At 41.6% G+C, this 16,666-nt stretch overlaps 2 protein-coding genes across 5 annotated transcripts in view; both read right to left on the bottom strand.

Annotated features, from left to right (window-relative positions):
* Positions 1-11,493, bottom strand: part of nr1h5 (nuclear receptor subfamily 1, group H, member 5) — a 17,976-nt gene extending 6,483 nt beyond the window's left edge. The window contains exons 1-6 of one of the 3 annotated variants that reach the window (XM_058085792.1): positions 11,261-11,493; positions 9,713-9,809; positions 6,149-6,529; positions 5,930-6,070; positions 3,986-4,113; positions 3,720-3,915 (exon numbers count right to left, since the gene is read on the bottom strand). In XM_058085792.1, coding sequence (XP_057941775.1) covers positions 3,720-3,915; positions 3,986-4,113; positions 5,930-6,070; positions 6,149-6,529; positions 9,713-9,809 — 943 coding nt within the window. In that variant the 5' untranslated portion in view covers positions 11,261-11,493. Of the gene's footprint in view, positions 1-3,719; positions 3,916-3,985; positions 4,114-5,929; positions 6,071-6,148; positions 6,530-9,712; positions 10,087-11,260 lie in introns of those variants that run through there. The other 2 variants (XM_058085791.1, XM_058085793.1) reach the window with 2 other exon arrangements.
* Positions 11,494-11,635: 142 nt separating this feature from the next.
* Positions 11,636-16,576, bottom strand: slc66a1 (solute carrier family 66 member 1). Of its 2 annotated transcripts, XM_058085795.1 has the most exons (9): positions 16,452-16,557; positions 15,856-15,913; positions 15,313-15,506; positions 15,107-15,236; positions 14,774-14,861; positions 13,894-14,051; positions 13,699-13,791; positions 12,565-12,750; positions 11,636-12,372 (listed from the first exon to the last, which is right to left on the bottom strand). In XM_058085795.1, the coding sequence occupies exons 3-9, from the start codon at positions 15,501-15,503 to the stop codon at positions 12,286-12,288; spliced, it is 933 nt and encodes a 310-aa protein (XP_057941778.1). In that variant the 5' UTR covers positions 15,504-15,506; positions 15,856-15,913; positions 16,452-16,557; the 3' UTR covers positions 11,636-12,285. The 2 variants fall into 2 exon arrangements, with proteins under 2 accessions (XP_057941778.1, XP_057941779.1); XM_058085796.1 differs by lacking the exon at positions 15,856-15,913 and having other exon boundaries at positions 16,452-16,576.
* Positions 16,577-16,666: the final 90 nt, after the last annotated feature.

Here is a 16,666-nt window from a genome sequence, read left to right on the forward strand (position 1 = left end):
AAAATGCACTTTTCTGGTCAAAAAGACAGCGGAAACCTCACACACACTCAACAGGGGGCCCAGAAGAGCCCAAAAATGGCATAAAATGCCAGTATAAAATTTTGTGATTTTTGAAAAAAACGTAAGGGGTTAGTATGTCGTTTTTTTCAATTTTTTCAACTTGCTGAAAATGCACTTTTCTGGTCAAAAAGACAGCGGAAACCTCACACACACTCAACAGGGGGCCCAGAAGAGCCCAAAAATGGCAAAAAATGCCAAAGTTTGAGGGTGTCGATTTTTGAAAAAAACGTAAGGGGTTAGTATGTTGTTTTTTTCAATTTTTTCGACTTACTGAAAATGCACTTTTCTGGTCAAAAAGACAGCGGAAACCTCACACACACTCAACAGGGGGCCCAGAAGAGCCCAAAAATGGCATAAAATGCCAGTATAAAATTTTGTGATTTTTGAAAAAAACGTAAGGGGTTAGTATGTCGTTTTTTTCAATTTTTTCAACTTGCTGAAAATGCACTTTTCTGGTCAAAAAGACAGCGGAAACCTCACACACACTCAACAGGGGGCCCAGAAGAGCCCAAAAATGGCATAAAATGCCAAAGTTTGAGGGTGTCGATTTTTGAAAAAAACGTAAGGGGTTAGTATGTTGTTTTTTTCAATTTTTTCAACTTACTGAAAATGCACTTTTCTGGTCAAAAAGACAGCGGAAACCTCACACACACTCAACAGGGGGCCCAGAAGAGCCCAAAAATGGCATAAAATGCCAGTATAAAATTTTGTGATTTTTGAAAAAAACGTAAGGGGTTAGTATGTCGTTTTTTTCAATTTTTTCAACTTGCTGAAAATGCACTTTTCTGGTCAAAAAGACAGCAGAAACCTCACACACACTCCACAGGAGGCCCAGAAGAGCCCAAAAATGGCATAAAATGCCAGTATAAAATTTTTTGATTTTTGAAAAAAACGTAAGGGGTTAGTATGTCGTTTTTTTCAATTTTTTCAACTTGCTGAAAATGCACTTTTCTGGTCAAAAAGACAGCGGAAACCTCACACACACTCAACAGGGGGCCCAGAAGAGCCCAAAAATGGCATAAAATGCCAGTATTAAATTTTGTGATTTTTGAAAAAAACGTAAGGGGTTAGTATGTCGTTTTTTTCAATTTTTTCAACTTGCTGAAAATGCACTTTTCTGGTCAAAAAGACAGCGGAAACCTCACACACACTCAACAGGGGGCCCAGAAGAGCCCAAAAATGGCAAAAAATGCCAAAGTTTGAGGGTGTCGATTTTTGAAAAAAACGTAAGGGGTTAGTATGTCGTTTTTTTTTTCAATTTTTTCAACTTGCTGAAAATGCACTTTTCTGGTCAAAAAGACAGCGGAAACCTCACACACACTCAACAGGGGGCCCAGAAGAGCCCAAAAATGGCATAAAATGCCAGTATAAAATTTTGTGATTTTTGAAAAAAACGTAAGGGGTTAGTATGTCGTTTTTTTCAATTTTTTCAACTTGCTGAAAATGCACTTTTCTGGTCAAAAAGACAGCGGAAACCTCACACACACTCAACAGGGGGCCCAGAAGAGCCCAAAAATGGCATAAAATGCCAAAGTTTGAGGGTGTCGATTTTTGAAAAAAACGTAAGGGGTTAGTATGTTGTTTTTTTCAATTTTTTCAACTTACTGAAAATGCACTTTTCTGGTCAAAAAGACAGCGGAAACCTCACACACACTCAACAGGGGGCCCAGAAGAGCCCAAAAATGGCATAAAATGCCAGTATAAAATTTTGTGATTTTTGAAAAAAACGTAAGGGGTTAGTATGTCGTTTTTTTCAATTTTTTCAACTTGCTGAAAATGCACTTTTCTGGTCAAAAAGACAGCAGAAACCTCACACACACTCCACAGGGGGCCCAGAAGAGCCCAAAAATGGCATAAAATGCCAGTATAAAATTTTGTGATTTTTGAAAAAAACGTAAGGGGTTAGTATGTCGTTTTTTTCAATTTTTTCAACTTGCTGAAAATGCACTTTTCTGGTCAAAAAGACAGCGGAAACCTCACACACATTCAACAGGGGGCCCAGAAGAGCCCAAAAATGGCATAAAATGCCAAAGTTTGAGGGTGTCGATTTTTGAAAAAAACGTAAGGGGTTAGTATGTTGTTTTTTTCAATTTTTTCAACTTACTGAAAATGCACTTTTCTGGTCAAAAAGACAGCGGAAACCTCACACACATTCAACAGGGGGCCCAGAAGAGCCCAAAAATGGCATAAAATGCCAGTATAAAATTTTGTGATTTTTGAAAAAAACGTAAGGGGTTAGTATGTCGTTTTTTTAAATTTTTTCAACTTGCTGAAAATGCACTTTTCTGGTCAAAAAGACAGCGGAAACCTCACACACACTCAACAGGGGGCCCAGAAGAGCCCAAAAATGGCATAAAATGCCAGTATTAAATTTTGTGATTTTTGAAAAAACGTAAGGGGTTAGTATGTCGTTTTTTTTTATTTTTTCAACTTGCTGAAAATGCACTTTTCTGGTCAAAAAGACAGCGGAAACCTCACACACACTCAACAGGGGGCCCAGAAGAGCCCAAAAATGGCATAAAATGCCAAAGTTTGAGGGTGTCGATTTTTGAAAAAAACGTAAGGGGTTAGTATGTCGTTTTTTTCAATTTTTTCAACTTGCTGAAAATGCACTTTTCTGGTCAAAAAGACAGCGGAAACCTCACACACACTCAAGAGGGGGCCCAGAAGAGCCCAAAAATGGCATAAAATGCCAGTATAAAATTTTGTGATTTTTGAAAAAAACGTAAGGGGTTAGTATGTCGTTTTTTTCAATTTTTTCAACTTGCTGAAAATGCACTTTTCTGGTCAAAAAGACAGCGGAAACCTCACACACACTCAAGAGGGGGCCCAGAAGAGCCCAAAAATGGCATAAAATGCCAGTATTAAATTTTGTGATTTTTGAAAAAAACGTAAGGGGTTAGTATGTCGTTTTTTTCAATTTTTTCAACTTGCTGAAAATGCACTTTTCTGGTCAAAAAGACAGCGGAAACCTCACACACACTCAACAGGGGGCCCAGAAGAGCCCAAAAATGGCATAAAATGCCAAAGTTTGAGGGTGTCGATTTTTGAAAAAAACGTAAGGGGTTAGTATGTCGGTTTTTTTTCAATTTTTTCAACTTGCTGAAAATGCACTTTTCTGGTCAAAAAGACAGCGGAAACCTCACACACACTCAACAGGGGGCCCAGAAACATCCAAAAATTGCATAAAATGCCAGAGTTTTTGGGTGGTGAATTTTGACAAAAAACGTAAGGGGTAGTATGTCGGGGGTTTTTTTTGTTGGTTTTTTTCAACTTGCTTCTAAGGCACTTTTCTGGTCAAAAAAACCAGGAAACCTCACACACACTCAACAGGGGCCTCAGAAGCATCCAAAAATGGCATAAAATGCCACAGTTTGAGGGCGGTGATTTTTGACAAAAAACGTAAGGGGTTAGTATGTCGTTTTTTGTTGTTTTTTCAACTTCCTTCAAATGCACTTTTCTGGTAAAAAAAAAAACAAGGGAAACCTTACACACACTCAACAGGGGGCCAGGAAGCATCCAAAAATGGCATAAAATGCCAGAAACATAAAAAGAGGTTATGGATGTTATTATTATAATTATTTTTCCCTTACAGGTTATTGGTGGATTTATGAATGATTTATTAAATGTTGCTTCATGTTGTCTGTCTTGGGTGTTACCTGGCACTGCCTTGGCAAACTGCAGAAGTTGTGATGCAACCTCAGGAAGCCCCTCCCCTTCCTCTGGACACAGCCAGTCAAAGAGCTGCATCACTCTGCAGTGGTTGCCATCCACAACTGGACACTCTCGATGGGCCTCCACCATCTTGTCCACGATGTGCTTCTGTTCTCGGCTTAACGTGGCCCCAGCTACCTGCTGCAGTACAGTTGATACCCGTCTTATATGCACTGGAAGCAATAAACAAACATGTCCATCCATGTCTCACCTGTCCACTGTGTACTCTGCTGGTGGAGCTGACATGACGACTGTTTGCACTGTCCTCGCCCACATGTCTTCTTCCTCTTCCTCCTTTCCTCAGTCGTTTGGACTGACACTGGACCTCCGTCAGAAGGCCTGTGAACAGAAAGTAGGAAGTAGTGTTACTGTACACTTGTTTTGGCAGGACTCCTCTTTGTTGTTGTTGTCATCCACCATCATAAGCATCGACTATGACATTTGCAGCAGCAGGAGCTCAGAGTACTCATCATAAATAACCTGAAAAGTTCATCCATGTGATCTGTATCATGTGACCTCACTCATGGATGATCGCTACGGGAATGGGCAGCATAACACCCTGATGGGAGCATCCCTATTCTATTCCATTGTACACCAGTCGAAAATATTCCACAAAAAAACAGGAAACCTTACACACACTCAACAGGGGCATGAGAAGCATCCAAAAACAGCAGAAAATGCCTGTGTTTGAGGGCGTTGATTTTTGACAAAAATCATAAGGGGTTAGTATGTCGTTTTTGTTGTTTTGTTTTTTTTTTTTCAACTTGCTTCTAATGCACTTTTCTGGGCCAAAAAAACAGGAAACCTGACACACACTCAACAGGGGCCCCAGAAGCAGCCAAAAACAGCAGAAAATGCCAGTGTTTGAGGGCAGTGATTTTTGGCAAAAATCATATGTCGTTTTTTTTCTTTGTTTTTTTTTTTCAACTTGCTTCGAATGCACTTTTCTGGTCCAAAAAAACAGGAAACCTCACACACACTCAATAGGGGCATGAGAAGCATCCAAAAATGGCAGAAAATGCCGGTGTTTGAGGGTGTTGATTTTTGACAAAAATCATAAAGGGTTAGTATGTCGTTTTTTTGGGGGTTTTTTTCCAACTTGCTTCTAATGCACTTTTCCGGTCCAAAAAAACAGGAAACCTCACACACTCTAAACAGGGGCATGAGAAGCATCCAAAAATGGCAGAAAATGCTGGTGTTTGAGGGTGTTGATTTTTTGACAAAATCATACGAGGTTAGTATGTTGTTGTTTTTTTGGGGGTTTTCTTTTTCCAACTTGCTTCTAATGCACTTTTCCAGTCCAACAAAAACGGGAAACCTCACACACACTCAACAGGGGCCGCAGAAGCATCCAAAAATGGCAGAAAATGCCAGTGTTTGAGGCTGTTGATTTTTGACAAAAATCATAAAGGGTTAGTATGTCTTTTTTTGTTTGTTTTTTTTTCCAACTTGCTTCTAATGCACTTTTCCGGTCCAAAAAAACAGGAAACCTCACACACTCTAAACAGGGGCATGAGAAGCATCCAAAAACAGCAGAAAATGCCGGTGTTTGAGGGTGTTGATTTTTTGACAAAATCATACGAGGTTAGTATGTCGTTTTTTGTTTTTTTCAACTTGCTTCTAATGCACTTTTCCAGTCCAAAAAAAAAAACAAGAAACCTCACACACACACTCAACAGGGGCATGAGAAGCATCCAAAAACAGCAGAAAATGCCTGTGTTTGAGGGTGGTGGTTTTTGACAAAAATCATAAAGGGGTTAGTACGTCGTTTTTTTTTTTTTTTGGGGGGGGGGGGTTCCAACTTGCTTCTAATGCACTTTTCCGGTCCAAAAAAACAGAAAACCTCAAACACACTCAATAGGGGCCTCAGAAGCATCCAAAAATGGCAGAAAATGCCAGAGTTTGAGGGTGGTGATTTTTGACAAAAATCATAAGGGCTTAGTATGTCAGGCTTTTTTTGCCACTAGTTTTGCCAAAAATGCAACCTCATTGTGCAACGTTCTTAAAACATTCTGCAACATTTTCCATCAACTTAAACATTTACAAACTTCCTTCAACATCTTGCAAATTCTCCAACATTTTCAAACATTGTCTAACTTCAACGTTCACCAACATCCTGGGATATGTTTACTATATTAACTAACGTTCTACTCACATTCAGCCAGCATTCCAACAGCGTGACACTTCCTGAGGCGACAGTCTTGACATTTCCTGCGCATGTACATGTCCATCTCACAGCCGCCACCGCTCTTACAGTGATACACGGCTTTCTTCGTCACGCTACGCCTGAAGAAACCTGCAGGCGAACAACACAAGGACGTTGTTAGCATCAGAAAGCAATGGCACGGCAATGGCGGCGTAATGTTGTGATCACCTTTGCATCCCTCACAGGTGAGGGCGTTGTAGTGATACCCTGACGCTTTATCCCCACACACCACGCACAGCTCATCCTGACCTCGGATCCTGCTGCCAGACCCCACTCGTGACCTCCTCACCACAGGCAGACCGGATAGTCCGAAGCCTTGCGGCAGGCCTCCGCAGTGGGACTCATGTGGGACGGGTTCACAGGGTCCCTCCAGTAAATCAAAATGGTATGGAGCGTGGCCGGGCTGCGAGGACGACGAGGATGTGGAGGAAGATGGGGAGTCGTATAGGGGGAAGGAGAGATTGGCGGTGTTGTACGGTTGAGGGCAGTAAGAGAACAGCTGGAGGTCGGGCTCCGGGAGGGGGCAATCCAGGGGGTCGGCCAACATATCTGATTTGAACAAAAGAACATTTGACTATTTGGTTATTCGATTATTAGAACAGTGAGCTGACATAATACTGACACTCCTATTGAAAAGCCAGCATTTCAAGAAATGCTGCAAACATTTCACAGACTGCGATAGTGTTTTTCCTCATGTGTCATGGCTCTTTGGGTCTGGACTACAAAGCTTGTGAACGTGTCACACAGACGAAGCAGAGGAAGTCCCAGTGACGTCTTCTCTGCATTTCTGTCTACGTCTGAAGTCTGGTCTCCAGTGAGAAGACATTTTAGAGCAGCTGGACTCTCATAGAACGAAGACCACGTCCCTAAACTCATACATACAATAAAAATATTAGCTAAGATGACTAAAAGGAATGTGGATGTGATTTCGGTTTAGACGCAGCTCTGAATGGATGACTCCTCATATCACAATATCATGTGACCCAAGTGTTTACAAACCGTTAGCAAACTGTCTAAACAACCTCCCTTTTCCATCCCACACATGTTTGGCAGCCAACAACATCGGCAGTGAGCTAGTTAGCATTGCATGCTGGGACCTCCCTGCGTGGCAAATAAACAGCATTGATCAAAAGAGTCGCAGGAGTGAAACTACACTACAAGTCATTGTTACCGTGCTAGCATAGCCTACAGTGTATAAATTTACTCATTCATCACATAATATATAAGAGTACATCATAGTAGCGTTGTCCCTTTAAAATTAAAAACACACATACCGTGGACCTTGCCTCGCGTATATTTACCCTGCAGGGTGAGAGGTCGTGTTTTCATTTGGTGCTTAGATATGAGAAGAAAAACATTGTTTTCAATTTGGACTAGCCTCATTAGAGGCTAACTTGGTTGTTGTGATTTATCAATACATTTGCTTAAAATGGACATACTTAGCATTTAGCATTGTCGGGTTTTGGCACAGATATGCATTGTATTGTGTTAAAGGCCTACCAACACTTTTACTACCTTACCTACATAGTATTATTTTTAAAAGTATATTATATTTATTTATGGACAAAATTTGGAGCTATGTGTTTTTCATCAAATGGTGAAAAGCACCTATACAGCAAAACCTTGGTTAGCGTCCACCCTGGCGAGCATGTTTATGTACAAAATGTATGCCAAAATGTTGCCTGGTTAGCATTCTTGTTAGCATAGCTTTGTAACAAAATGTCAGTTGTTGACAAGTGACACAATTGACTTCCGGTTCTGGCTGCCATTTTATTAGCAAGCTATATTGTATTATTTCTGATGGGAGAAGTTGATTTGGTTAGCATCCGTTTCAGTTAGTCAACAAATTAATGACGCTAACCAAGGTTTCGCTGCATACTGTAAAATCAAGGCATGTTATTTGTTATCAATAAAGTTATTTCATGCATTTATTTAATTATATACAATGATGTTTATTATATATGTATATATTTTTATAAAATATTTTGTCAAAGCTGTTGGAGCCTGAAGTGAATGAAAAGTACGTACAAGAGTATTCAGTATGCGTAACACCTGAATTTTAAATACTTTTATAGTTGACAAAAAAGTTGACTGTGTCCCTCACGGCGTCCTTTGGGGGGTGTGCGGGGGTATGGGATTGGTGGCGCGCTACTACGTGCCATCCGGTCCTTGTACAAATGGGGAAGGAGCCTGGTTAGCATTGACGGTGCTAAGTCCAGCCTGTTTCTGGTGAACGTTGGCCTCCGCCAAGGCTGCCCTTTGTCACCGATTCTGTTCACAATTTTCATGGACAGAATTTCTAGGCGCAGCTAAGGTGTTGAGGGAGTCCATTTCGGGGGGCCTTAGGATCTCATCTCTGCTATTTTCTGAGTGTGAAGCATCTGGGATGAGACTCAGTACCTCCAAATCAGAGGCCATGGTTCTCAGTCGGAAAAGGGTGGAGTGCTCCCTCCGGGTTGGGAATGAGGTCCTGCCCCAGGTGGAGGAGTTTAAGTATCTCGTGGTCTCAGAGTAGAGCCACTTCTCCTTCACATCGAGAGGAGTCAGTTGGGGTGGCTCGGGCATCTAGTCCGTATGCCACCCAGACGCCTCCCTGGTGAGGTGTGCTGGGCATGCCCAGCCGGGAAAAGACCCCGGGGCAGATCTAGGACACGCTGGAGGGATTATGTCTCTCAGCTGGCCTGGGAACGCCTTGGTGTCCTCCCGGAGGAGCAAGAGGAGGTGGCCGGGAAGTCTGCGGTTCCCTACTGAGACTGCTGCCCCCGCGACCCGGACCCGGATAAGCGGAGGAAAATGAATGGATGAATGGAAGTTGACGAGAAAAAAAGCCAGAATATGTCATTGGTTAATACCAGGCCTATTAAAAGTTCAAATTGTTTTCTTATTAGGAGTGGTTAACTTCTTTTTACACTTTCATGACAGTTAATAATGTTTAAATGCAACATTTCCTGTACAGTTAATTAAACTTTTATGATGGCCACACTTTGACCATGGAACTATTATACTACTATTTCTATTAGACTGTTTTCTAGCTTATATTACTTAATTATTTTATATATATATATATATATGCACATACACTATTTCACACATTACTACTTATGTAGTAATATTTTTTTTAATTATTTGTATTTAAAAAAAACTTAATTAGGAAAGCAGGAAGTGAACAAATGTAACAGTTACTGATTGTAAAAGTACCAGATGGAGGGGTAGGATTTAATAAGCTTTGCTTCTTCCTACTCCTTTTGGACATGTGGAACTGTGAACTGATTATGTGATGCATTCAATTGTAATCTGATGCATATTCATATTCAAATGAAATAAAACCATTACCATATGTTTTTCTTTTTTACACTTGCATAAAGTTAATGTTAAAATGTGAGTGGAGATATTGCGTGTACCGGTTTGTGTACCGAGTATTTTGACATCCCACTGTCGGGACATTTTGTCTTGTCTACTCTTGACTCACCCTATATATTATAATCGAGAGGTTTGCTTCATTTTCCACTTGTATGACAGTTAATATTGTTAAAAGGTGACTTAAAACATTGTATGTAGACTGATATAATGGCTATAGTTTGACCCCGGAACAGATTATTTCTATTTCCATTATTTCCTACAGAGACAATTGTTTTATAATAAGAGAAAAAAATCCCCAAAGAATGTGGGATAATAAAAATGTTTGTAATTTGACACTGAGTTGAATATCAAAACTGAAAACGGACTACTTACCGTAGAACTGGATGGGCTCCGTGGAGCAGTAAGAGTCCGAGGAGGAGAGAAAACCTCCCGCTGTGAAGTTCATGTCCAAGTCTGTCCACTCTCTCATCTGGACACAACAAGAGTGTCTCTGTGTGTACTAACAAACACACACATATACACACACACACACAGTGTGTCATCAAGCATGTCCCAATACACACATGTCACGTTTTCTGAAGACGACTATCTGGGGACCAAAAAAATAAATAAAAAAGTGCTCAATCCCCCCTTAAGATGTGTTTCATGTCTCTTAAGAGGACGTGTCCAGCTGAATGCTGCTGGTTGGGGTCTGTGATAGATGATGAAGTGTTGGAGGAGGTTCCATCAGGACCCCCGAGGGAGGTGGAGAGGGTAGGGGGCGCGGACCAAGAGGGGACACCCAGTGTAGGACTGGGATCCAAACAGCTGGGACTTCATACATCAAAACCATGTCAGTTTTGGAGGGGGAAACATGGTGACCTTTAACCTCTTTGCTAACACTATGAGGGATATGCAACACTTTTGGTGTGTTTGTATGCATTTATATAATGTGTATGAATATTTGTCCATTATTAGAAATGAAATAGTCCAATTATTATGATTTCTAAACTTAAGCGGCTGAGTTTTAGCCTTGTTTAATGAATTATTTACTACACTCTGTTTACTCTGCCTTTTGTTTATCAACGCTGTGTTTGTGCTGCAGTTAATATTGGACACCGGTTTGATTTAAGAAGACCTCCTTCTATCTGCTCCCCGAGGAGATGATGATAATGATGATGACGGGTCCGACACTAAATCACACTGCAAGACAGCAGCTTGTAAATTTTAGTTTGACACATAGCATGCTGCTGGAAGAGGATGACGACCGGATCATCACAATCGATGGTTTAAAAAAAAAAAAAAAAAAAAAAATTGCTGTTGACTCACGGCCAAAGTGTACGTTTGCTACACTGAGCAAACACACATGCTGCATTGTTTGGATCACATGCAGATTTTATTTCTTCATCCTTGTGTATTTTATAGTTAATGCAAACCCTAGTAAAGTTACATCTGAGATGATATTCAAAGGAGATGGACAAGCCAATAGGAAATGGAGAAGAATGAGGAGGGGAAACAAAATGAGCCACCTCGTAAATCATTCGTCCTTTTTTTTTTTTTACAAACAAATGATCAGGCTGCTTTGATAATGGCCTTAAATCAGGAAGAGTTACGATGTGGACGGAGTGGACAGGGTCAACACTGATTTGGCTGACTGTGCATATCATGAAGTGGAATGTAAACAGGAGGTGACTGACTGAACACATCCACCAGAGGGCGATGTTTTACCTTTTGTTTGAGTTGTATGTGAAATTCATGTACTTTATAGGAAAGCAATACTGTTGGGACTGGGATCAGGGTTAGGATTAAGGGTAGGGACTAGGACTAGAGCTGGGGATTGAGTTAAAATGCTTGAGAGTTCATAAATAAAATAAAATAATGTCAGAGGGTTTAAGCATGAAGATATTTTTAGCATTACAGTCATTTGTAAGCTCCATGTACCTCATTAAGACATTCCCTCTAGACTTGTGTTTATCTCTGTTCATCCCGATGATGGATGGCTGCTTCCCTTCCAACTCCCCCCGTCTGAAAAAAATACATCATCACAAAAACGCACACACAAACACACACAAAATATCGCCCGACCTTTGTCTCCCAAGTGGGTGGGCTGTCGCTACTTTAGGTGCCAAAAGGTCCACTGTGAGGCGGCTAATGAAGGAAAAACAGCACAAGGGTTGAATGTTGCATTCAGGTCCAAGGGTAAAAACTTGACCTGGAAGAATGAGAAGTGAAAAATGAGGTGAAACAATGAAGTGGGGGTACATATATCATGACTCCACATTCAAAGAAAAATAAAAGCAAAAAAAGGACAGCAAGTAGAATGAAATTGTTTATTTTTTTAACAGTACACTGACCTGATAAAATGTTCCCCTCCCATTATAAAGTGTGCAAAAAAAGTGAGAATGTCCAGTAAAACTGTAAATAATTAAACGTGCATAATACTATCGTGCTCACCAGTGATCACCAGTGCAAATCCAACTGGTCATGTGTCTGTGTTTAAAATTAAAAAACTAAAATAAAAGCACCATAAAACCAAAAACTGAAATGTATTTAAAATACACACAAAGAAATTGATGAATAAAATGACAACTGTAAATACGCGTCTACATTTACAAGTCAAAATAATAAAAATAAAGTTAAAATTGCAGTTGTTATGTAAACCTGATCACAGGAATTCATGCAGCAGCAAATATTTGGCAACTTGTAAAATATTTCTTTTAAGATTGTGTTAACATCAATACGAGAAATATCCGTTTTCCTTTCAGTCAAAACGTCCTAAAAACCCTTTGCTCCGTTTTAAAACTAAGCCTGGGGCTCAGCGGGAATGCCAGTAATATCATCCCTCTGGTAAAAATCACAAAACATGAGTAGAATAAATAAAACTATACAACTAAAAAATAAACTATTTCCACTGTGATTGTGAGTGATCTTGAGGACTGAGTGGTTTCGTGGGGGTGAGGGGGTTTTTAGCTCCCCATCAGAGGAGTTGTCTCTGGGGTACTGGCATCCAGCCTCGCTGCTGCTTTGCGATAAATGAAGAACTGGATGGAAATCTGAGGTACTGAGTTGAGGAAGTCACGTGACCAGAGAAGAAAAGAATAAGCTATACCGCTAATGCACGTGCAGACAAGAGTATGCTGACTCTTAGGATACTTGATATATTGTAGTACACACGCGTACATGCGCTTTGTATAAAATGTAGCAAGTAGGTGACACGGGCTTTGACTCAAACAGTGGAAGGATACACAGAGGTCCAGGGAGAGCGTTCCGAGGCTGCCAATGAGCCAGGGCAGGTGATGGATGACGTAGCTGTTCTCTCCTTGGCCCTGGTCTGGGTTCTTCAGCAGCACACTCAGGCCGTATGTGGTGTTTCCCAGGATGACCAGCGCAAACAGGAAGTAAGAGACACCCTCGGTGGATTTCCTCTTGAACTGAGAGAACAACATGTTCCATCAGTACAAGATGTAAGTGCCAAGTATTTCCAGATAACTTGCACAATACACACGACACATCGTCATAGTAACAGTGTTTGATGCTTCATTATTGTGAATCATCATCATCATGGTCATAGTTTGACCCTGGAACAGATTATTTCTTAGTCCATTTGCATTCATGAGAGACTTCTAATGTAAATGTATCATTCATTTTCTACCGCTTATCCTCATGAGGGTTGCGGGGGTTGCTGGAGCCTATCCCAGCTGTCTTCGGCAAGAGCCGGGTTACACCCTGGACTGGTCGCCAATCACAGGGCACATATAGACAAACAACCATTCACACTCACATTCATACCTATGGACAATTTAGAGTTGCCAATTAACTTAGCATGTTTTTGGAATGTGGGAGGAAACCGGAGTACCCGGAGAAAACCCACGCATGCACGGGGAGAACATGCAAACTCCACACAGAGATGGCCAAAAGTGGAATTGAACTCGGGTCTCCTAGCCGTGAGGCCTGCACGCTAACCACTCGACCGACGTGCAGCCTAATGTAAATTTTTCATTCATTCATTCATTCATTTTCTACCGCTTAACCTCATGAGGGTTGCGGGGGTGCTGGAGCCTATCCCAGTTGTCTTCGGGCAAGAGGCGGGGTACACCCTGGACTGGTCGCCAGCCAATCACAGGGCACATATAGACAAACAACCATTCACACTCACATTCATACCTATGTACAATTTGGAGTCGGCAATTAACCTAGCATGTTTTTGGAATGTGGGAGGAAACCGGAGTACCCGGAGAAAACCCATGCATGCACGTGGAGAACATGCAAGGCTGAGGGTGGAATTGAACTCGGGTCTCCTAGCTGTGAGGCCTGCGTACTAACCATTCATCCACCGTGCAGCCAAATGTAAATTTAATGTAAATAAAAAAAGTTCTCACATTGGTGTACATCTGAGGAAGTCTGGAAAACAGGTAGAGCACAGACGACACAGAGCCGATGGAGAAACCAATGATCTCTTTGGGAGTGAAAGACTGAAAGACAATACAACAAAATTATTAACAATAATAATGTTGGTGAATATCGCAGGAAATGTACGGGAAGTTTTACACAAAAAACATAAAAATGCGTCTCACCCTGACGGTGGCGAGATTAACATTGGAGAGCAACGTGCGCCCTCTGTACCCCAAGGGCATCACTTCCTGTCGGGCAGTGCCCCACCAAGGGAGGTGCGTGAGGCCTGTAGCGCAGCTCAGGATGCAGGTCACACCCACCATGTGTAAAACCCTCCTGTCTGGAGAGAGGAGAGAATGTTCAGTGTCAATACTTACGTCGACACTTCAGCACATTCCTCCAGACAAGGGCTTGAAAAGGCCAAAGGTCAACAATATTGGGAATAAGTATAACAGCGACATGTGATGTTGTGACATCTTCCTGTGTCTGGAAGACACGAGACCGCAATGACAGCAAAAAGTTGTTTGCCGAAATCAAATCAACTTTATTTGTAGAGCACTTTTCCTGCAAAGACATGCAACATAAAGTGCTTTACAGAATTAAAAACAATTACCACAATTAAAAGAAAAACAATTACAAAATAAAGCCCCTCCCTCCTCCCCTCCATACTAGACACACACACACACACACACACAATCACACACAGTAGGGATACATGGCATGGCACTGAGGATCAAGGAAACGCCACCTTTGGCGCCGTCCACACCATCGGGGGACCAGCACCCGGGCCCCCCGACTCCGACAGACGGGCGGACCCCCACATCAAAAGGGAGGAACCCCCAGCCGGCCGGGTCAAAGGGACCCAAGGATGGCAGACCTGACACAGCCCCCAGTGTGGAGGACCCCCGCTGAGGAAATACTGGAGTTAAAAGCTAAAGACTAAGAGCATAAAATAGGACTAAAAAGATAAAAACGCAAGGAAAAAAAAAAAAAAAAAAAAGAGTATTTTGATTGGTAGTGTTAGCTTCAAAGCCCTGGCAGATGACCTCTCTAAAGACTTACTTTCATCCATTTTGTTCTTCATCTTGTAGTACAAGTACATGGCCAGCATCAACAGGTCTGCCAAAACGTAGTAAACCGCAGTATACGTCTAAATGACGACAGACACACAAAAGAAAACAAAGTTATTCGTCACTTTCCACATATTCAAGTCAATGAAGCTGCAAGATGAAGAGACTGTGGATCCAATTTAAGCCACCCCGGTTCTCTTTTCTCCATAGATTGGTCTTGCCCCAAACTGTCCGTCACCCCTCTGGGGGCCATGCACTCATCTCAGCACACTATGTTTTACTTTTTCATGCACTCCGAACATCATCCAAGTTAAAAGACAACAACCTGAAGTGGAAGCTGATCTGCCAGAAAGGAGCCAACCAGATTGCAGGTGTCACCCCCCAGCCATAGCAGCAGAAACCAAATGGAGAGGGCGCTGTCCATATTACCCGTTTTGCACGAGCTGTAGTACTGCCTGTGAACAAAATATGACATAAGAAGATGTGTTGTGGTTATAGGGGTGGGGGCATGAAGCCAAGGCTGTTACTTACGGCAACGAGGACATCATGAAGCAGAGGATGGACAGCAGGCCCAGGTAGATGCTGGCCATATCTCTAGCATCCTGGGCGCATTCGCCGAGACCTTCCCAAACCCATTCGGACCCATTGGGGCACAACGTAGAGAGGTTTCCACTAGTGGCCAACCCAGAAGGTCCGTGTATGAGGTCTCTGTGCGGAAACATAATCTGCAGACAGAAATAGTAGGATTCAAACAAAGTCTTGGAGTCTCCTAAGAAATGATGAGTAGAGAAAGCAACACACATCCAATAACACATTTTAACATCTGAATGACGTCATATATGTACAACAATCTCTTCCTGATTCATAAAACATGATTCCAGGGAAGACAATGTCTACCGAAACATTACTTGCTCAGACATATCACTGTTGTCCCGCTGATTAGATCAACCGAGATCCTACATCCGACAAACTGCAAGCTAAATCATAAAAACATGCATTACTTTCATTATTTAACTGTAACGTTCATAGAAACGCATGAAGTGATAGTAAAATAAGCAATAAATGTTTCTTAACCTGTGTGGTAGCTGGGAACCGGTGGAATAACCTGGGTAAGACAAACGCCTCGAGGGAGCTGAGGTAAAAACAAGGAAGAAGACAATAAACAACCTAGCTGCGAGATGATTGGATTGAGTGGTTATATCACATGATGCACAGTGAACCAATCACAAGGGGCATAAATATCCTTCAAAATAAAGCTCCGCTCAGCCGGAAACTGAATTGGGAGATGAAGTATATATTTCTATAAATGTCACTCAATTCATAAAATACTCGCATTTAGTACCAAAATTTAGTACCAAACCCCACCAAGAAAGCTTTTAATATCCGTGTTGTGCTCATGTAGTGTACGGCACGACACCGGCGTCGCACAAACATTTCACACTCTCTCATCAAATATCAATAAACGTTGCCAAAAATTGCAGTGAATCTGTGTGTGTGTGAAGGGGGACTAAGTCATTAGTCAACGCTGTCACCAGCTTTACATTTTTCGAACGCAGTTGCGAAAGAGACAGCAATAACAATAATGTGTCGTTCTTTCTAAGCACAATTAGTGACCAGCTTGCGTAATATGCGTCGACAACGTGACGGTCAAGGAGTGAAATAAGTCTTACCTTTTAAAAAGGAAGGAAATAATGTTGTCTACGTTGTCAGCCGACTGTGGACAAACTGCTGACTCAGTCAGCTCGTGCGACGTTTCACTCCACAGGTCACGTGTTCTGTATCACTTCCGGATACTATAACAGACTTCTGCATTCTAAATAAAAATGTTAAAATTGTGACCTATTTACATAAATAGAATTGTACCTTGTAGCTCATAACACTACCT

The sequence above is a fragment of the Doryrhamphus excisus genome, chromosome 10 (assembly GCF_030265055.1).
Source record: "Doryrhamphus excisus isolate RoL2022-K1 chromosome 10, RoL_Dexc_1.0, whole genome shotgun sequence".
NCBI classification, from domain to species: domain Eukaryota; kingdom Metazoa; phylum Chordata; class Actinopteri; order Syngnathiformes; family Syngnathidae; genus Doryrhamphus; species Doryrhamphus excisus.